Genomic DNA, 20,673 nt, shown 5'->3' with positions numbered 1-20,673 from the left:
CTCATTTCAGATCTATGGCTAGAAACACACGCGGTGAGCCGGGACATCTGGTAATGCCAGAAAGCAAAGAAGCTTTCAAAGACCATTAAGTTTGCCAGGTGCGTCCTCTTGCTGAAGCTGATAACGGGCGCTTGCTCCATCTTCTTGGCCACACTGTGAGCCCTGTGATAAGGAAAATGCGCCCTCTCCCTGTGCCTCACTCGCCTTCACCCCCAGGACAGACGAGTGCTGGTCTATGGCTCCACCTGCTGGTGGTGCTGGGACCTGCCGCTGCCCAAAACGGGTCCTGACAGGAGCTGGTCTTTCCCCCTCAGAAAAGACACAAAGACCAATGAAACATATAAGAAGGCTTTAATTTCATCACCATAAACATTATACTCTGATTGCTCACATACAGCATAAAATATTTACTCCGCTAAATAAATAAGACATTATTACAAACGGCACTTTAAACCCCCAGAGAGATAAGACCTCCTTAGCCCAGGCAGGGGGTGCTCCTGAGTTTCTGCACTAGAGTCCTTAAACACAGATATGCCCCGGGGGCCGAGACTGGTAAAGGCTCAAGGAGCCACACTCTGTGCTTCTGGTCCCAAAACAGCCCCAAGGAGGGGGCTGTGGAGAGGGCGGGAAAGCTGGGCTTGGGCAGCCCAGTCCTAGAGGGGACGGGGCGTTTGGGGGCTGGCTAGGTCATAGGGTGGGGGGCTAGGGAGGCTGCGGAGACTTTGAGCCCCACCCTTCACATTCCCCAGCCCTCCCCACCTCGGGTACCAGGAGCTGGGGTATCAGTTGGGGTGAGTGGAGCTTGCAAGCTCAGGGTGAAGCAGTTTGGGGGCCAGACCAATCCCTCCAGAAGAAGGAGAATCTGGCAACCCTCAGCCCAATAACCAACCATCTCAGGGGACCTAGTCGCCGAGGATCTCATCCTACCCAACTCCTAGACACCTTGATTCCCCTTCTACTTAAATAAATAAGTTAAATATTTAAAGACCAGGGTCCCTGTGATGGCACCACAGGGGCCAACAAGCAAAGTCCTAATAAAATGTAGTGGGGGGGAATAGCAGAAACGGGGTGCTGGAGGGCAGGGCAGCTTGCCTTCACCCCTCAGGATTGTGTTCCCCCCAAATCATTTTCATACTTGCAAATCCTGCAGAGTTTCACAGTAGAAACTCCCATGCAGTAGCGACAATGAGAGAACCTACAGGATAAAGGGACTTGGTGCCAGAACAGGTGGCTGCATTTACTCAAATTTGGGATTTACCCCAATCCCTTGGCTGGGTGTATCTTGACCAGGACACTAGCTGTCCACCCTGAGCCTGGGTGATCCTCCGGCAGAGTCCTGCATTCCAGTGCATGGAGTTACTTAAATGCCCTGCCCTTCTCCCCTTGAAGAAGTCCAGACTGAAGCCTTCTGAAGTGCTACCAAGCCAGCCGGCTCTAAGGACTGGCTTAGCACTGGGAGGGAAAGAGATGGGAAGGAAGAAGCACCTAGCTGCCACCGGGAGGCAGCAGAGAGCCACCTCAACCACTTTGGCAGCAGCAGAAAGGGCAAGGCCAGCCCCGGCCCCAGGAGGCTGAGCAGGGGGAGCAGGAACCGGGGAGGCAGGCCCTCCACCCTCCATGTGTGGCGAGCACCCTACACAGAGTATTTGGCCAAGTCACTCTTGTCAAATACTACCTGCGTGACAAAGTAAATGGCAACCAGACCCAGGCCTGCCGCGGAGACCATGTAGGCAGTGACGGACTGGCTGAGCTGAACGATGAAGCCCATAAGCAGAGACGGGGCCACCTGAGACAGCAGGAAGGCGCTGTCCAAGATGGCCAGGTCCAGGCAGATGCCGCGGCCCGGGACAGCCCGGGCCTCTGGCGGCTCAGCCACCGCTGTGCACACAGAGCCTTCGCAGGCGGAGGCCCCGCAGAGCGCGGGCGGGGTTGCCAGCAGGCCAGGGCCCCCGTGTCCGTGTCCGTGGGGGAAGGGCGATGTGGCCTTGGGGCCCAGCAGGAAGCTGGTCATCATGCCGTCCTCGCCTCCATCGTCTCCTCGGTACTTGGGCAGGAAAACCTGGGGGTGGGGTGGACACACCAGCACAGGTCAGCACCCAGACACAGGGCCCCCAGCCGTGAGAACTGGCCCTGGCCTTCATCTCAGGGCTGAGAGGAAGCCAGCAAAGGGTCTCAATGAAAATCGGGAGCAGGGCAGAAAATTGGGCAGACCCCTGCTTGGTCTGCGTCTCCGGTGAGGAGTCTCCTCAGGAGTGGGGGTTGGGGGTCCAGAAGGGGACCCCTGAAACCACATGTCGAGGTCTCCTCCAGCCTCTCCTCAAATCAGCATGACAGACGAACTCATTACTGCAAGTTTGGAGAACAGAGCCCCAAGGTAAAAGGAAAGACAGCAGAAGGAAGACAGGCAGGCAGAGAGACACGGCGGAGCAGAGGAACACGGGTGAGGACCCCGCCGCCGGAACCGCACACACGTCCCTCCTCCCGGCCCCTGCCACCTCGCCACTGGAAGCCCGTCAACCTCCACAGAGACGTGCCCCGCCACCGTGGGGCCCAGGCCCAGGCTGCAGGTGCTGCCCTCCTGCGAGTTCTGTGGCCCCAGCCTAGGGCAGGGAGGGTCCTCAGACTCAGCCTGGAGAAGCGAGGAACACTCATCCCGGCTCCCACAGCCCAGCTGCACTCCTGTGGGAGCCATCCTATCCGTCTCACCGCCAGCCTGGGACGAGCGTGGGCTGCCCCTGCCCTGCCTGTGATGCCCCAGAGCCTCCCTTCTGACCGCTGACCCCGGGCCCACGCGTGCCTGCAACACTGTGTTCTCAGGGTCGGCTGCCTCAGAGCTGGGAGCCCGCGGTGGAGCTCAAGCCAAGACTCGTGTGCGGCCAGGAAACGGAGGATGCGGGCAGTCACCATGCCCGGGACCCCGCTGCAGCCTGCCACCCTGCCCTAGGGACAGACGTGCTCCCCAGTCGTGGGGAAGACCAACCCCAGCACATTCCCTGGCACGTGCCCAACCCTGGCCCCTGGACACCTGCCCCTAGTCAGCGCAAGAGGGACTGGAGGATGCTAAAGGTCATCAATGCACCACAGGGCCATGGGGGTCAGGTTCCCCCACCCAATGCCCACCCCTGCAGCTACCGATTCAGTTAACATGCCCCCCAGCTAGGTGTTTCTCTGCCACCTCACTCGTGTCCTGCAAGGGACAGAACATGTCTCCCCTACAGTCTGGAAGCCCTATGAAGTCTTTTTTTTCTTGGGACACCCCTGGACAGAACTCTGCAACAGGGCTGCAACTCAGTGAGGCCAGTGGAGGCAACAAAGGTGACCACACAGCCTGGGTCAGAAGGTTCCCACAGGTGGAGGCCCCTGGAGGGGCTGCTTAGTAGGGGGCTAAGCAGGAAGGAGGCCCCTCGACTTACACAGTGGCCAGGTGAGCAGTGACAGGGACTTCAGGCTCCGAGATCTGCCGTGGGGGCGGGGGAAGGGGACGAGGCAAAGGAGGGAGGCAGGAAAAGAGAGAATCAGACAGAAAAGGAAGATAAACTGAAACAGGGGAGGGAGGAATCGGGAGCCTTCCCCATCTGAGACCAGAGCAAGGTCAGTCACCAGGTCCCTCCCTGAACAAGGCCCACACCAGGCCTTTCCCACTAACAGGCTGCGGAAGCTAGGTGCCCCAGAGGTCATCTGATCCAGCCCCCTGCTTCTGCACAGAACAGCACAGCCCAGACTGAGGACTTCGGCTAGGCTGCTTCTTCAGGATTTCCAGAGGATTTCACATTTCCTGCAATCATCCGCTTTAAGGGCTTTATAATTCTGACATCAGGAAGTCATTCCCAGAATCTAATCTACACCCTCCTTCCGCAGCCCAGGTCTCTGGGCCTGGGACCACAACAGGCTTCCTCTCCCATCAAAGAATTCATCCTCCAGCTTCTCTGGCCAGACCCTGGCTCTGGACTGCTCAGCCACCCCTCCCTCCCCCTGGCTCCGCTGAGTACCTGCTTCTCGCGGTGGTAGAGGGAGGCAAGCGTGTAGGGCAGGATCTGCAGGGCAGAGAAGGTGACGCCAGTGAGGGCAGCCGAGGCAGTCACTACTGCCACACTGCGGGAGAGGCACGTGGCACCAGCCGCCACAGGGAAGGCCACCACACTGGCCAGGTAGACTGCCCGGGTGCCGAAGCGCTGCACCAGCCGGTCCATGACCAGGGAGAAGAGCAGGGAGATGGCACACTGCAGGAACAGCCCCAGGCTGCCCATGCGGACCCCTGGGGGTGGAGGGGGAGAGGGCTCAACACAGGGGGCGCAGGAGCACAGACCCACCCCCCAGCACCCCACACCCACCCGAGCAGCGGGAGTCTAGGTTAAGGAAAGTGATCACAGCCACTGGCCAAGGGCCAAGGAAGCTGTTCTAAGGGCTCGGAGCACTCAGCTTCCAGGCGGGGGCCAAGACAGCCCCGCTGGAGGCTCCAAAGTGAGAGTTTGGGATGCCTGAGCTGGAAGGGGCTGGCCAGGGCACACGGAATGTGGGGCCAGGCAGACCTTGGCCTGGCCTCCGGACCTGAAATAAGCTCAGCTTCTCCTTCCACCAGGCTGGGGCAATGACTGATCAGAACTTTACAAACAGATCGAAGCTCCACTGAGGTTGCAGCCAACCTGCCGCTCTTCTCCCTGAGCAACTGCATATGCAGCCTGCACGCTGGCCCGTTTTCCAGATGGGGAAATTGGGGCCCAGACGCCCAGGCTGTGGGCGTCTCCCACGCCCAAACATGCATCAGAGGGCAGCTCCCACAACAGCCCCCCAGGACAGCCAAGGCCTTACCTTCATCATAGTGTCTGCGGGCCTCCGTGCCTGGCTCAGCCCCGGGCACGCCCTCGTACAGCCCTTCACCCACGAAGTCCGTGTAAAATAACGTGAATGTCATGAATGCCATCCAGCTGCACAGCTCCGCCACGAAGAGCCGGCGCAGGGTGCGGGGCATGTGGCAACAGAGCCGGTGCACCAGAGGACAGAGGGCACCCAGGTTCCACAGAGGCAGGCGGGTGCGGCACGGGCAGCAGGGCGGCACCGAGGCGGCAGAGAGCCCTTCTGCAGGCTCCGCAGGGCCCAGGGCTGCCTCCTCGGCCACAAACGCCGTGGCCGCCATGCAGGTGAGGAAGATGAGCGTGAGCAGGCCAAAGAGGCACTCTTCCTGGGTTCCCAGGTAGGGCGCCAGGGCGCTGGCGTCCCAGTCGATGGCGGGCAGGAGGTAGCCCAGGCAGCCCCCAAGGCCGATCATGAAGGCGTAGACCGAGAAGGCCTGGCGACAGTGGTCTGGGTCCCGGAAGAGGTCGGAGAGCAGGGCCTCCAGGGGCGTGAAGCACAGCTGACCGCAGAAGGCAAGCAGCCCGACGCCCAGGATCAGCAGCGCCAGCTCCAGCGGCCTGGTGTCCGGGCACAGCAGCCCGGCCAGCCGGCTGGCCCTCGGGATGAGGAAGAGGCTCAGCAGGACGCCCAGGGACAGGGCCCAGATGAAGGGCCTCCGGCGGCCGTAGCGCCCACGCCAGTGGTCACTGGCCGAGCCAAGCAGTGGGACCGAGACCAGACCCAGCACTGGACCGATGCCTGCAAGAAGGGCAAGGAGTGTGAGCAGAAGGCTGGGGCTTGGAACAGAGAGGGGGGAAGGGACCAACCTCCTCAAGGGGGAGGGAAGCAGTGATGACATCGCGTGGAGGGCCTGCTCCATACTGGTGCTGTGCTGACTACTTTACCAGATCCCGATGCACTCCTCACAACTGGGATCACTAATGCCCCATTTTAAGACGGGGAAACTGAAGCACGAAGCAGCTGGTCAGTGATAACTTGCACAGGCATGGAGCTAGGGAGGGTGGGAGGCAGGGTTTCAACAGGCAAGCCGATCCCAAGCCTGCCATTCCAACAGACCCCTCTTCCTGGGCGTGAAGGAAGTGACCGTTTGCTTGCTCGCCACCAAACGATGGTGACCGTTCACCTGCTGTGGCTTTTGCAGAATTTGTCTCCAATCAGGAGCCCAGCCCCTGTCCTGGGGCGAGGAAGAGCCCTCGCGGGGGGTGGGGGAGGACCCCAACCCAACTTATCAGTAGCTAAGTGAGCAGTACAGGCAGGCTAAGTCACGTAACCTCTCATTAGCCTCTACTATCTTCTCTGTGAAATGGGTAACCTCAAAGCGTTTCTGCAGGAGCTGGATGAGGCCACAGGTTTGAATTGCAAAGGGCAGTTTCTCTGTGTCTCTGGGGTGCCGCATGTGTGTAGAGGCCAGGGACACAGAGGTAAGCAGGGAACGGCCCTGTCCTCTTTCTCTCGGAGCCCGTCGCCCAGGTCAGCCCTCTGCTCAGCAGCGCTGACCCTCTGGCTCAGGGGCAGCAGGCACCTTCTGGGCAGAGGCACTGGTGCCTGCCTTCCCCAGGAGGCCTGCCTCTGGAGCAGGAGGGGATGAGGACGTGGTGACTCACCCAGCACCATGGTCATGAACTTCTCCTCCACCCCCACTTCCAACAGCAGGGGTGGCACGTAGGTGATGCCCGCCGCCAGGCACACCTCCAGGCCGAAGGTCAGCAGGTTGACCAGCAAGAGCTGGGCCTTCCGATGCTGCAGCAGGTGGCTTGCCCACAGCCTCTGGACCATGCTGGACCGGTAGGTGGGGCTCCGGCCCGTTCACGCGCTCCAGAAAGGCTCCATCTCTGCCTCGCTGTGGACGCCGAGGCCTCTCCTCCTGGCTGCCACTGACCGCCGAGGACTCAGCTAGAAACCCACTTCTGCGGGCCCTTTGTGCAGGTCTGGTTTCTCAGCCATGCTAACAGCCTGTCATCGTGGGGGCCCTCGGCGGGGACAGATGTCAACGCTCAGATCCTAAAAGGGCAGGGACAATCACAGACACAGAGCATTAAGTTCCGGGAACCCAAGCTCTAGGACTCGCTCTGAATTCTGAATCCGGTTCACTCCCAGGCTGATGGCGTGTCCCTGCCACCCAGGAGCCACCCCCTACTGCGCAGTCAGGAAGTGCATGTTCATGTTAGCCTAAGGTTGACCTAATTAATAAGGTAAATATGATTTTTAAGCCTCAGTACACTCCAGAGGCTACTAGATGTTAGTAATTCTCTGTTTTGAAATACCTTTGCAACTGCCCTTGTTTCCTAGTATAGAAGGGAGGAAAAAAAAAAAAAGTCAAACCAGCTGAATTCCCAGTTCCCCAGGCACTGTTATCAAGGTGCTCCTGGAGACCTTCTGCGAGGCCCGGTTTGTTTTTCTCTCTCCACTTCCCAAAGCTGGGCTGTTCAATTCCCCTTTGTTAAGAGTCACATTTCCTGTTTCATATTGCCTGGCCACATGCCAAGCTGCACCAAACTACCACCCCAAGGACGAGGACAAGGGGGAAGAGAAGAGGCTGTGGTTTCTTGGGCTGGGTTTGAGCCTGTCATTGAAACCATTTGAAAAGCACTCCCCTGGAAGAACCTCGGCCTGAGAACCCCTCTTGAGTTTCTCTCCATGCTCAGTGGCCATGAGGAGGAAGCATTCCTATGCGAGCTGCCCAACTTTCAGGGGACGGGGGGCTGGTCCCAGGTCCCAGCCTCACAAAACGGTACCACCTGGCAGCCACTGTGAGGATGCCAGTGACCCCCAGGGTGACTCCACTCTTGGCACAGAAATCCCTGCAGCCCTTCCTGTTGGGCCTTCTGCTCAGAGATCCCAGCAGGGAAGCACCCACCCTGGTCCCCAACCCCTCGGGCAGTGGGCCTCTAGGTCTTGCTTCCTGACCACGGCACCCACTGCAGTCCACTCTGTTTACAAGTGACCACAGAAGAGGGAAAACCAAGTCAGCTGTGCAGAGAAGGCAGAGAGGGTGGCCCTAGTCCCCTAACCTGTCCTCACCCCATGGTGGGTAGATAGATGGACAGAGCCTCACACCACTTAACGGCTGGAGGCTGGAGTGCCTTCCCCGGTCTCACTGACTCAGTGCCACAAATGCTGCTGAGAAGCACTACTGCTGTGCAAGATTCACAGCCGAGAGCCTGGCTCCAGCCCCCGTCCCCCCCTCCCCCAACCACAAGAGCATTCCCGGAGCACCCTCAGCCCTCGTCCGTGCCCTCTAACATCACTAAGTCCCACAGGGCCTTGTGCGTTACAAAGCATGTTGTGGGTGCTCTCTGCACTGGACCACAAAGAAATCAGACCGCGGTCAATCCTGGCTGAGAAGTGTCCATCCTGTAACTGCCTGCTGGGGTTCTGCAACTCGTAGATCAGGAAGGAAGGGACTTCACACAAGGCTGGACAACCAGCAGCCTCCTCCTCCAAGATTCACTAAGACCCAGACCATCCACTTTGGAAAGAGGAACAGACTGCTACGGCAGTGGCATGGGAGAAGTGTAAAACACTGACCCACATGGTCGCAAAAGTGGGTTGGGGGACCAGACAACACCCTTAGCTGGGGGTCGTGGGTTCCACTAGAGTTCTCCCCAGTCACTGCACTGCCATGGCGACCCCAGGAGGAAAGCAGGGGACCACGGGGACCAGGGGGCAGTGCTGTCCGACCTCGAGGGAAGGGTTCTGGGTCTAAAGGCTTCCAGCCCCTTCCATTCCCCACCCTGGGGGCTCCCCTGCCCTGGGCTTTAAGGGACCAGGTCCTCCTTGAGCAAACAGAACTTTATCAGACCCGGCCTCATCCACATCCGGCACCCATTCCCAAACCCTGGTTTGCCCCGGCTGTTTGGAATAAATTGAAGCTCTCCAGCAACCATCAAGCACCCCACCTGCCTCCCTCCCTCCTTTGGTCCGGATCCCCACAGCCAGGACTGAGGAGGACAAAATCCTCCTCCAGCCCAGCGAGTGCCTTTCCATCCCCGGCTCTCCTCGCCACCCTCCGGAGGCGCTCTACCTAGGACCAGGCCTGGACCAGCTGAGGAGTTCCTGGAGGACGGAGTTGGGAAGGAGGTGGGCGGGCCCAGCCCAGCCCTACTCTGCGCCGCTGCCTTGCTCTCAGGGTGCTGAGCCCTCTCTCGAGCACTCCTGCCACCCCAGACTCTTCCCAGCCCAGAACTGCCCGAGAGATGCCCAAGCCCATAAGAACATCCTCCCTTCCAAAGCCCCCCTTTCTTTTCCTTACTGTTTCCCAGTGCCCCAGCCTCCCTTTTCACCCCCACCCCAGCCCTCAGAAGGAGGAAACTAGAGGAGGACTCCCACAGCACCAACTCGAGTCCCCAGTGGTCCTTCTGGGCCTTCTGAAGACACAGAGGAGCCCAGGCCCCCGGCTCAGACAGGCAGGGGACCAGGAAGCGGTCTGTCACCACCTTCCTGCCTCCCACTCCCATCTGCATCCCAGGGAACACCTCTCCCTAAAGCTTGAAGAGACTCCTACTGGGTCCCTCACGTCCTCAGGGACACAGGCAGGGTGGCTCCACCCTCCAGCCTCAGAGACTCAGCTTCTGACTCAGATCCTCCTCCCCACGGCTCCAGGAGCCCTCGGCACACTGAACCCAACCGGGGGGGCTCACCTGGTGGGGAGGGGGCGGGAAGAGGAGGGAAATGGGGCTGACCCTGTGGACAGGAACGGAAGACTTCTAGGAGGACAAGTCCTTCTCAAGGTCCAACTATCCCCCCCTCCTGCTTTCCAGATCCCGGATGACGGGACAGCAAGAAAGCAGAAGGAAACCCAAGACTTCTGGAAGGCTTTAGGGAGCGCTGCCCTGGGCCATCTTCTGTCCCCTCTGGGGGAGCAGAGCTCAAGCCCTGGGAGATGGAGGGTGAACCTCCGTTTTACCTGCCCAGCTCCAGATACCCAAAAACTCTGGGTGCAACACCCCCAGAGCGGGCCCTGGGCTCCACTGCAGCTTTCCAGCACCCACCCAACCATGAGAAGAGGCCTGGGAAACGTTTATCTAAAGAATAACTCACTGACAGCAGCCAGGGGTGCGGGGTGGAAGGGATGGGCAGGACCTAAGTACACCCCCAAGGAGACTCCAGCCCGACCCCCCAGGGGGTGGCTCCTAAGGGCTCAGCCAGCGGTGCCTAGCAGAAGCTCCAGGGCTGGAGTGCCCACCCCTGTCCCCCTTGCCCCATCTCAGGTTAGGCCTCAGCAGGGAGTACGGGGAAGTGCAACTGAGCAACAGGAAGGAAACTTGGCCTGAACTTTCTCTCCAAAACTCAGAGGGCTGGAGGAGGCGCGGGGGGGGGGGGGGGGCGGGGGGGAGGCCCCTGCAGGAAGGGAGTGTCAAGGGATGCATAAAGAGGCCTTTGAGGCTGTTCAAAGGGGCTCCTGCCACCCCTCGCTGCGAGGTGGGGCTGGGGTAGCAGGCAGCCCCTGCGGACAGACAGAGGCCGAGGGAGCGGGGCTGGGGGCGGCTGGCCCGAGTCAGGCAGCAGCTCTGTGGCCTCTTTATGCCAGCCAGTGCCCCACACCCACCCGGGCACATCAAAGAGCCCCAGCCCCTCGCCTGACCCCGGAGCCCCGGGACCCCGTCCTCCCTGCAAGCTCACACAGACTGTGGTCTTTCTCACGAGGCCGGGGAGCCCCTCCCCGCAGAGAAGGAAATGGGAGAGGGGGTAGGTGGGCCGCGAGGAATACTGACTCAGTGGCAGAAAGCAGTGGGGTCACTCCAGGCCAAGCTCTCTAACACCCCCCAGCCCAGGCCGGCGCTGCAGGTAAGGAGCAGCCCACAGGTAGAGGCCTCGAGACTGCACAGGACAGGGGACCCCAGTTTCCTCCACACCAGACTGGATCCCAGAGCCACACCCCACATTGCCCTCTCTCATATCCTCTAGGGTCGGGGGCAGGGAATCGCTCTGGAAGCTCACCAAAACCTCTGGGGGGGGGGGGTGTCACCCAGCCCCTTGCCTCAGTCCCAGGGGGCCAGTGCCCTTGGTCGTGCCTTATAACACCTAGCCCCCTGCACCCCCAAAATGAGCTATCCACAGCAGCTCCACAGGAGCCTTAGGACACTCCAGAAAGCCTGTGCTGGCCAGACAGGAGATGGGAGATGAACACGTTTGTGAGGTGGCGAGCTCTCCACCATGACAGACCCCCCTGTCTGGGACACTGGGCTGTGGGAATTCCTTCTGTCTGGGCAGCGAGGGAGAAGGGGACGTGGGAAGAGGTTACATGCCGCTTCCACCCCTTCCAGCCCACGTTCAGCCTGCATTCTCCGGGCTCAAGTGTACTTCCAAAGAAGCAAGGGTCTGCTCCCCACCCCCACCCGACCACCGGCAACAGCGATCTGCATAAGAAGCCAAGGCCCATGACCCCCCAGGCTCCCCAAGACGTGCGGGAGCCCCACTCCGAAAGCAGCCGTAGAGCGGGAGGCCCCGGGGCTGCAGAAAGAAGGCCCTCCCCCCCAGGCCTGCAGTCCAGCCCCGGCCTCCCCAGGGCCCAGGGCCGGGGATTTAGCGTCTGTCCTGCTGCGCCGCCTTTTCTTCGCTCGGACTGGAAGCCTTCTGCTTAGCAGCTTGTCAGAGCGAGCGAGGGGCTGCGGGCCGGGACACAAAGGGGGATTAGGGAGAGACCTCTCCGCTGCAGAGTAATCCGTCAAACTCCCCCTCGCTGCTGCACTGGCCCCTGCCCACTCGGGCCCCTTCCAGCTGCTGCGGCCCCCTCCCCGCCCAGCCCCTGAGCCCTGCCACGCTGGGCGGCAAAGAGACCCCCAGTCCCGGGGGCAGGGGTGGGGGGGGCGCGGCCGCAGACACTGGGAAAAGGGCAGCAGTTCCCTCCCCCCACTAACCCCGACGTGTGAAAACCCAACAGGTGGCAGCGCCGCGGAGGGAAGCCGCTTTTGTTGCCTGTCTGAGAGCCCCAGCCCCGGTTCTGAGACACACAAGTGCCGGGAGGGGGGCGGAAGGGACCCGCGGCCCAGAGCCCGCCCACCTCCCCCGGCCAATGCAGCCACAGGGCAGCCGGGGGCGGCTAGCCCTTACCTGGGCCCGTCTAGGCCAAGCACGCCTCCCAGAGTCACCTGGCAATTCCATGGGGACGGTGAAAACGGGCACACACCTAATGCCAGGCACCTGGGCCTCCGGATCAGAGCCCCCTCCTGCAAACAGCTGCGACCCAAGGTCCCTTGGACCACATTGACCAAGCCCACTCCGCACCGAGACAGTCAGTATCTGTCAACTGGCAGCTCTCTTGCACGCCAGGGGCCACAGGCCTTTGAGCCCAGACAGCCCCAAACCCAGTGGGTTGTACAGGGTAGCCAAGATTTGACAGTCAGCCTGACCTGGGTTCACGTGCCAACTCCGCACCTCACTATAACTATGGGACCTTGTTCACTGACCTCCCTAAGCCTCAGTTTCCTCATCTGCAATGACCAACAGCAGCTAACACTGAGGTCTACTACATGCCAGGGACCCTTCCAAGCCTTTGAGTCTTCCAACTGGCTTGACGAGATGGTTACAATGGGTGTACCCATTTGACAGGCGAGGAAAATTAGATGAATACCACCAATGTCAAAGCGCTGTGCGTGAGAGCAAGGACGCGAAAGTTCCTGCAGCACTGGGCTTCCTCGTGGAGAAACATGGGAGGGAGTTTCTCATTCCCAACAGGAGCAGCAGAGGTCGCAAGGGGACCAACTCTGCCTCTTCCCTCAGCCTTCACCCCCCTCACTCACTTGGCTCCTGCAAGGGCCCTAGGGCCCCCAAAAGCAAGAAGAATGCCAAGAATGTGAATGCCTCCCCAGGTGCGGGCCCCAGCAGGTGAGGAGAGGTCACTGGGCAGACGCGCCTGGTGCTGGAGGCTGCGATAAACATTTCCAGTTCGAGGACAGTGTGGTTCCCAGCCATGGAAAATAATCACAGTGGCCGACACTTGCTAACTGTCCAGGAGGTGTCTGCATGTACCTGACGTATCTTCCCCAGTTCATACCATTTGCACAATCCCACAAAGCATTTAACATTTCTATTTCACAAGGATGAAAGTGGAATTTCAGAGAAACACATTAGCATGCCCAGGCTGCACAGGTAAAAACGGTTGAATGGAAAGTTCAAACCATTCCTGAATTCTAGAAAGTGCTCTGAACTAGGAGCCTGGACAGTGCAGTTCAGTTTCAGCAACTTTTACAGCTGTGTAGCCTGAAATACCTCTCTGGGACTGTTTCCACACTGTAAAATGAGTGCTAATCTAGATGCTGTCTGAAGTTCTTTACAACTGTACAACTATATGATCTCACACCTGCCCCCTGGCCCCAGGTGGGGTGCTCACCATGGACAGGTGCCCACCGACAACGCCGCATGGCACTGGCGGGGGGAGTCCTAGCCCTCCACCAACGAGAGCCAAGGGGAACCAGGCAGGAAAGGGTTCCCCAGCTACACTTACCCCATCCCTTACCTGCCTACATACTGCTGGAGTATAACACACCGCCAAGGGTCAGTGCTCACCTGAAACTGATCCCAGTAACCAACCCATCTGGGGGCAGAACTGACCTCTTCCCTACTCGCTCCCAGAACTGGACTCTGTTCCTGGCGGAGTAGCTAAATTCTTTCTCTACTTGGGCCACAGTGAACACTTCCCTACAAGGCGGGGATAGTGGTACACAAAGAATCCCTCGGCCCGGGGTTCGGGAGAGGAACACGGGAGAAAGGGGAGCGTGGCATATTCAGGCCGCTGGGGAGTCCCCTCCTCCTGCTCCCTACAGCCCCTGCAAAGTGAAACCTGACCAGCCTCCCTCCGAGCAGAGGGAACTTGCACTTTGCCAGCCAGCCAGGCCAGGCGGCTCTCCCCAGCCACACACATCCTTGTCCACCCCTCCCCACCCTGGCCCCCTGGCCCTGGAGCTTGACCTCCCCTCAGAAGGTGACAGATACAGGAAAGAGACCAGGGCACAGAGGTCTGGGCAGACCCACTAAAGAGCAGAGAGCCCTGGGCCCGGAAGTTAGACTAGGGTGCTGGTCCCGCCCCTCGGATCTCAAATTCAGTGGTCTCTGAGGCCCTTTCAGCCCTGATGTCGAAGCTGAAACTCCAATACTTTGGCCACCTGATGCAAAGAGCTGACTCATTTGAAAAGACCTTGATGCTGGGAAAGATTGAGGGCAGGAGAAGGGGACGACAGAGGATGAGATGGTTAGATGGCATCACCGACTCAATGGACATGAGTTTGGGTAGACTCCAGGAGTTGGTGATGGACAGGGAGGCCTGGCGTGCTGCGGTCCATGGGGTCACAAAGAGTCAGACACGACTGAGCAACTGAACTGAACTGAACTGAACTGATCCTACAGTCTGTGACCAGTCCCATTTACCAGAAGGGGCTCTGGGCTGGACTCAGCCCTAGGGATGTGTTCTTCAAAACAGTCCCCTTAGTGGTGAGCAGGGTGTGAGGGGCTCCAAGAAACAGGTGGTTTTTCTGTTGCTGCTAAAGAGCCTGTGTTTGCCCACCCTTGAAGAGAGCGTGCCTCCATGCATTACAACCTCACCTTCCCCAGAGAAACGTCAGTGAGACTAAAGCCTGCCCACCCACCACCACTGAGCTCCCCGTGTGCAAGTCCCGCTGTGAAGGGGCTGGGGATTTGGAAACAATCCACCGCAGCTCTTTCAGAAGGGCCAAGATGCAGGCAGAGCACAGGGAGGTGGTGCAGGCGTGCATGTTCCATGCCCTCCAGGGTTCCTGGAGGAGGCTGAGCTGTGAAAGACGGCAGGCAGCAACTATGCACAAAAAGGTAATGTCCACAAAACACCACTGCGGGAGCCTGGGATTTCTATATGCACCCACCTCTCCTTTTAGCCCCGCCCCAGTCAGGTGTGGCGGGAAGAATAACAGACCCCAAATCACAGGACGTGGGATATTCAACAGCACTGGGCCTACCTTTATTTTCAAAGCAGTCATCATGTTCCAGTTACCCCCCGGCCCTCCCCTCCCTTTCACCTAAATCTTATCCAGCAAAAGTCCCCACGTCCCGCAGGGCTACCTGAACCTCGAGCTGCCAAGGACCCCTTTCTCCCAAACCCTGACGACACTCACTGGACACTGAGTGATGGATGGTCCTCCTGGTCTCTGGCTTGTAGCCCTTCCCTGCCTCCCACCCCACTAGCCCTTCAGCTCCTAGAAACCAAGGAGCATAGTCCCTGCTCAGGCCCTGCTAAGGGAGGTGCTCAACCAAGGGCCTTAAAGGTGAGGCTGATTCAGGATTCCTGTCTGATGGGATCAGACCAGCATGTCCAGGTGCACTGAAAATGCTCAGCTCTAAGCCATAGGAGGCAGGAGTAGGAATCTAGATCGCCACACTCCCAGGGATGGGTCAGGCACTCCCAGCTTGAACACCACTTGCTAACTCAAAGTATGCTTGGGATGAGAGAGGCGGGGGCATAACAGAAAGCACTGGGGAAGGAGGGCTGTCTCCAGCTGACTGCTCCTGAGAGCATCTTCTCTGCCTAGATATCCATCTGGCTGAATCTGGTGACTGAGGGACCACAGGATATGGGACCAGAGGCTGGTCTCCAAACTCCATTCTGGCTGGCTCATCCCAGCTTGCCAGAGAGAATGACCTCCAGAATTAACAAACAAGGTGAAACGAACAAACGTACCAAGCACCTGGTCTGTGCAGGCTCCTTGCTAAATATCATGATCTCATTTAATCCTTACCGTAACCTTGTAAGGTGGATACGATCATCTCCATTTACTACAGACACAGAAACCAAGGCCAACAGGTGAGGTAGGCTTGTCTCCAACATCGGAAGCAAGAAGGCCCACAGGTCGTTCAGGGTCAGTGGCAAAATGTGGACTTCTTCCCATGGCGGAGGAAACACAGACCATGTAGCACAAAAAGGGCTTAAACAGGAAGTTCTGGTCAGCCATCAGGACCATCCCGTGATGGCTCTGTCACCAGCCCCTGCCCCCAGGCGGGGACACTTAATACACTGGACAAAGCGCCACACTCCAGCTCTACTGCTAGGAGTCAAGTGGCATCAGCGTTCAAGACACTGGGCCTGGTACCAGCTGGTCCAGCCTCCACCCCTGCTATCCAGCAAACAGGGCTACGGACTGCTAACACACAGAAAGCCAGGCTGGGCTTCCCAGGGCTAGGGCGGGAGGACAGAGCAGAACAGCAACTTCAAAAGCAGTCAGAAGCCCCCCAGGGCCTCACCAAGCCCTCCAGCATCACTTTCCGGAGCCCAGCAAGGGTCACTCTAGGCCCTGGTCCACTGACTGCGGCCAGCTGCAGACGGCAGCTTCACCGGGATGGGGTCTGTGTTACAGTTGAAGAACAAGCCCAAACCACGTACCCACCAGGCCAAACCCTTTCCTACCCTCAAGTCTGGCCCCTGGGGGAAAAAGACAGGGAGGTGTGGCCCTGAGGGGGTGGGGCGGGAAGCAGAGCAGGTCAAGAGTGCCTGTCAGGAAGGCAGACACCGATTCAAGAGGTCAAGGGCAAGGTCAACGCACAGGGCTGCAGCGCCGGGGACCACAGGGGACCAGGGGCAGGGCTGGTCCTCACTCACGGGACCCGGCAGTTCCCTGGGGCCTTCCCGGGCAGGCCTGGCCCGGAGCCCTGCGACGCTGTGACGGGTGCCCGGGGACCACCTCAGCACACCTGTTGGCTGATCTTAGGATTTTCTGCACCTCTGAGCCCGGGAGGCGAAGATAAGGAGGCCCTTTCTTCTTCTTCCACTTCTGACGGATAACCGAGGCTCAGGACGGCGCGCACACTGCAGCCCAACTCTCTGCCCGGAGCCAAGCCCCGAGACTGACGTGCGAAAGGGCTCAGCCGCCTTTCCCTCCCTCATAACCCCTCACTGTCCCCAGGGAAACCGCCCCGGCCCGAGGACCCCGCGGCGTTCCGGCCGTCGGCCCCTTCCTCGGCTCCCAGGTCCAGGACTGCGCGCGCCCCGGTGACTCACCCTGCCCCTTTCCGGTGAAGCCAAGACAAGGGAAGAAAATAAACGCAACTTTCCAAAGAAAACTCTGACGCGGGAGAAGGCCACCGAGCGAGCGGCCGGTGCGCCCGCCGTCGACCAGACCGGGGGCTCCGGGGAGGGTCCTCTCTCCGCCCGCCCCGCCGCCCGGCCGGCCGGGGACGCGAGGGACCCGGCGCCTCCAGCCCGGCCCGCCTCCGCGAGAGAGAAAGCGCGGCTCCGCGGGGGTCCCCGCAGCCCGCCCGCGGCAGGGCGAGGGGCGCGCCCGGGGAGACTGCAGCCCGTCACATCGCCCGCCCCGGGACTCGCGGGGCCACCGCGCGGCCCCCTCCCCAGGGGCGCAACACAAGCGCCGCCGCGGAGCCCGGCCGCGCCGCGCCCCTCCCCGCGCCGGGACCCTTCCCGCGGAGCGCGGCGGGCACGCCCCTACCTGGCCGAGGCGGGCTCCTGTCACCCGGGGCCGCCGCTCGCGGGCTCGTCCCCCACGCCTCCCCCAGCGCGCCAGCCGGCGGCTTTTAAATCTCCAGGTTTCTCGGCGGGGGGAGAGAGCATGCGCGCTGGGGCAGCCCGGAGGGGGCGTGGCCAGGAGGGCCGAAGGTAGGGGGCTGCGGGGAGGGGGCGGGGTGGGGCCAGTACCCCGGGGAAGAAAGCGGGAGGTCTCCGAGCTGTCTTTGTAGCCGCGACCGCGACGGGCAGCCCCCGCGTGGCTCCCAGACTATCATTACCTAGGGCAGTGCGCCGCCCCCTCGCCCTCGCCCTCGCCACCAAAACATTTAGGTAGAACCTGCCCGGCTTCTCGGGGCGCCTCCGTTCCCCGCGGCCGGTCTGCAGCCATTACCCGCGCGAGCTGTGCCGGCCAGCCCCTGGTCCCCCAGGCCAAGCCGCACCCCACCCACCCAGGACCAGCCCTTGCAAGAGATGTCGCATTCTCCCCGAGTTACTCTTCCTACAGTTTGCTGTTCTCGGAAGCAGAAAGAGCTTCCTGATGGCTCACTCAGTCCCTCTTCCTGAAGTTAAAAGATTTCAGATTTTTTTTCTGCTTAAGGGTGTGTATGGGGAAAAGGGGGGAGGATAGGATATGTTGACAGTAAAATGTTCCCTTTATCAGCTGTTGAGCAAGGTCCCAGAAGATGCCTGTTTCCAGGATGCCTTGAACAAGAGTGAACTGTGCAGGTCGGAGAGAACTGGGGGCCCAGGCTGCCCTTGGGGTGGGAGCCCAGTTGTGTCTTTCTTCCTCCATGGAGTGGAGAGCACTCCAATTTATATGCATTGTTGATTTGAATACTACAAAATCAGGGGGAAGATGCTTTTGAAGGGGAGGACCTAGTTGGCTGTAGCCGTGGACCCAGCACCAGGGCAGGGGGCTCCAAGGCTGGCCCTGACACCACCCAGACGTGATGTGGGACAAATCCCTTCCATATCTGAGCCTGGGTAAGAAGGAGTTGGCCAGAGGGTCTCTAAGGGAACCTCCGATTGAAGGCAGAGAAGAATGTGAAATCTTGAAGGGAGAGAGGAACAGTGGAGCCCTGGTGATGGTGGGGAGGAGAGTGGGTGCAGGAGGGGGAGAGGGAGAAAAAACAAGAATCCACTCTATTTTCTGGATCACTGAATAAGTTGCCTCCCTGGGCACACTTACTCCTCCCCCAGCCTCCCAGCAGGTGACCCACCAGGGCCCGCAATCGCTTTCCGAAGCCTTTGGCACACCCATTAGTGGCCAGCAGAGAGACTTGGGTGGAGTCCTGGGTCCCTGAGCTGTTGTCCCTCTTGCCCCAGAAAAGAGGGCAGCAGTCAGGAGGAATTCCAGGTCAGTTGGAAAATTACTGAGCCAGGAGAGCTTGGATGGTGGTATTTTCCAGGCTGGGGGAGGAGCACTGGGGGTGCAAGAGGGAGCAGGAGCCCACTCTCCCTGCTGACTGCTGCTGGGAGAGCCTGCAGTCTTTATAAGCCTCTTGTGCGAGGACAGGAGGAAGGGGGAGCAGTGCTCAGGAGAGTGAGCTGACAGTGTTCTGTGAGTTCCTGGGCCCCACCAGAGGGTCTGGCCACCTGGATGAGTGCTGGGTCACCCCTCTGCAATGCCGGTGACCCTTCTTTACCAAGCCAGGTGGACAGACTCTCCAGGTCCCACCCAGCACAGGGAACTGGAGGACCCTCCGCTGGCAAGATGCTCCCTCCCCTTTTTCTGCTGCTGTAGCTTCATATAATAATAGTTAACTTTTACTGATTGTGCCAGTCTCCCTTCTAAATGCATTTCATGTATAAACTCATCCATTCCTCATGATAACTCAAGACATGGGTACCATTTTCAGATGAACTGAGGCAATCACTCAGTCCAATTACTACTGCTACTACTACACACCCACACTCACACACACAGTCTCTGAGCCCCAGAAACAAGGCAGAGGCAGTCCTGGCCAGTGACTTGCAAGCCTAAACGAAAAGTCCTACCATCCACAACACCCCCATGATGCTGGGTCGTTCTGGATTAGTAACGGTTTCTCTGGGTTTCAGAGCCCCACTAAGTCAGCTGTAGAAAAACCACCGTGTCCCTTCCCCTTCTTCTGCTCCCCCGCCACACACACACACCCTACTCCCTAGCCACTTCCCATTTATAGGAAATGGGGGATGATGTGAAGAGCGAGGCATTCCTTGGGGAACTGCTAATAGTCTGGCTGGATATTGGAGAAGCCAAAGATGCTGGCAAAAATGCATTAGCAACTTCTGCTCCATCCCCCACCCACAACCTCTTCCCATTATCCTTGGGCTCAGAGCAAGTGTCTTCCTCTTTCTGCAGAGATAAGATACCCAGCTGGGGCTGGTTGGCCTGAAAAACTAAGGCTGAGAAGCCATGAAGAACCTAGAGTTCCCTTGATGTTTCCACCTGCTCTCCCATCTCCACCACCCAAAGGCTGTGGTCCTGGTGGAGAGGGCTCATTGCTTCTTCCCCTGTTTGCCTCAGGATGATGGGTCAGCAGTCTCTTTAAGCACAAGGGCCACCAAATGGCCCAAATCCTCACTGTGGACTTTGAAGGGGGACGGATGGAACACAAAAATTCTATTTCTGGAATTTCTCTTGTGGCAAAATAACTAGAGATATGTATCTCAAGGAGATCCAACCAGTCCATTCTAAAGGAATTCAGTCCAGAATATTCATTGGAAGGACTGATGCTGAAGCTGAAATTCCAATACTTTGGCCACCTGATGCGAAGAACTGACTCATTGGAAAAGACCCTGATCCTGGGAAAGATTGAACGTGGGAGAAGGGGATGACAGAGGATGAGATGGTTGGATGGCATCACCGACTCGATGGATATGAGTTTGAGCAATCTCTGGGAGTTGGTGATGGACAGGGAAGCCTGGTGTGCTGCAGTCCATGGGGTCGCAAAGAGTCAGACACGACTGAGCGACTGAACTGAACTGATGTATACCAGAAGTATGTACAAGATTTTCATCTCATCATCCTTCATGATAGTGAAAAATTAGAAAGAATTTAAATGTAGACTAATAAGCCATTGGCTAGATAAATTATAGCAAATCCACATAATGGAACATCATTGTCATTCAGTTGCTCAGTTGTGTCCAACTCTTTGCAACCCTAAGGACTGCAGCACACCAGACTTCCCTGTCCCTCACTATCTCCCAGAGTTTTCTCAGATTCACGTCCATTGAGTTTGTGATGCTATTTAACCGTCTCATCCTTTGCCAGACTATTCTCCTTTTGCCTTCAATCTTTCCCAGCATCAGGATCTTTTCCAATGAGTCAGTTCTTCGCATCAGGTGGCCAAAGTATTGGAGCTTCAGCTTCAGTATCAGTCCCTCCAATGAATATTCAGGGTTCATTTCCT

At 58.9% G+C, this 20,673-nt stretch overlaps 1 protein-coding gene across 2 annotated transcripts; it reads right to left on the bottom strand.

Annotated features, from left to right (window-relative positions):
* Window positions 1-334: 334 nt before the first annotated feature.
* On the bottom strand, window positions 335-17,366 carry SLC45A3 (solute carrier family 45 member 3). 2 transcript variants are annotated; one of them, XM_081491095.1, is made up of 5 exons: window positions 17,262-17,366; window positions 6,459-6,855; window positions 4,810-5,592; window positions 3,990-4,255; window positions 335-2,059 (listed from the first exon to the last, which is right to left on the bottom strand). In XM_081491095.1, exons 2-5 carry the CDS (start codon window positions 6,628-6,630, stop codon window positions 1,634-1,636), a joined length of 1,647 nt encoding a protein of 548 aa, XP_081347221.1. In that variant the 5' UTR covers window positions 6,631-6,855; window positions 17,262-17,366; the 3' UTR covers window positions 335-1,633. The 2 variants fall into 2 exon arrangements, with proteins under 2 accessions (XP_081347221.1, XP_081347222.1); XM_081491096.1 differs by lacking the exon at window positions 17,262-17,366 and adding an exon at window positions 16,510-16,738.
* Between the last annotated feature and the right edge of the window lie 3,307 nt (window positions 17,367-20,673).

The sequence above is a fragment of the Giraffa tippelskirchi genome, chromosome 5 (assembly GCF_054371585.1).
Source record: "Giraffa tippelskirchi isolate mGirTip1 chromosome 5, T2T-mGirTip1v1.2.pri, whole genome shotgun sequence".
In the NCBI taxonomy this organism is placed as follows: Eukaryota; Metazoa; Chordata; class Mammalia; order Artiodactyla; family Giraffidae; genus Giraffa; species Giraffa tippelskirchi.
This window is presented reverse-complemented; position numbering and strand designations above follow the sequence as displayed.

What these genes read in the sequence shown, in the direction of transcription:
- SLC45A3 (XM_081491095.1), bottom strand. Translation starts at nt 6,630, where the DNA reads ATGGTCCAGAGGCTGTGGGCAAGCCACCTGCTGCAGCATCGGAAGGCC. An exon ending in GTTCATGACCATGGTGCTGG is followed by an intron (nt 5,593 to 6,458) that starts GTGAGTCACCAC and finishes CCCTTCTTGCAG; the next exon opens with GCATCGGTCCAGTGCTGGGT. An exon ending in TCTACCACCGCGAGAAGCAG is followed by an intron (nt 2,060 to 3,989) that starts GTACTCAGCGGA and finishes CCCCACCCCCAG; the next exon opens with GTTTTCCTGCCCAAGTACCG.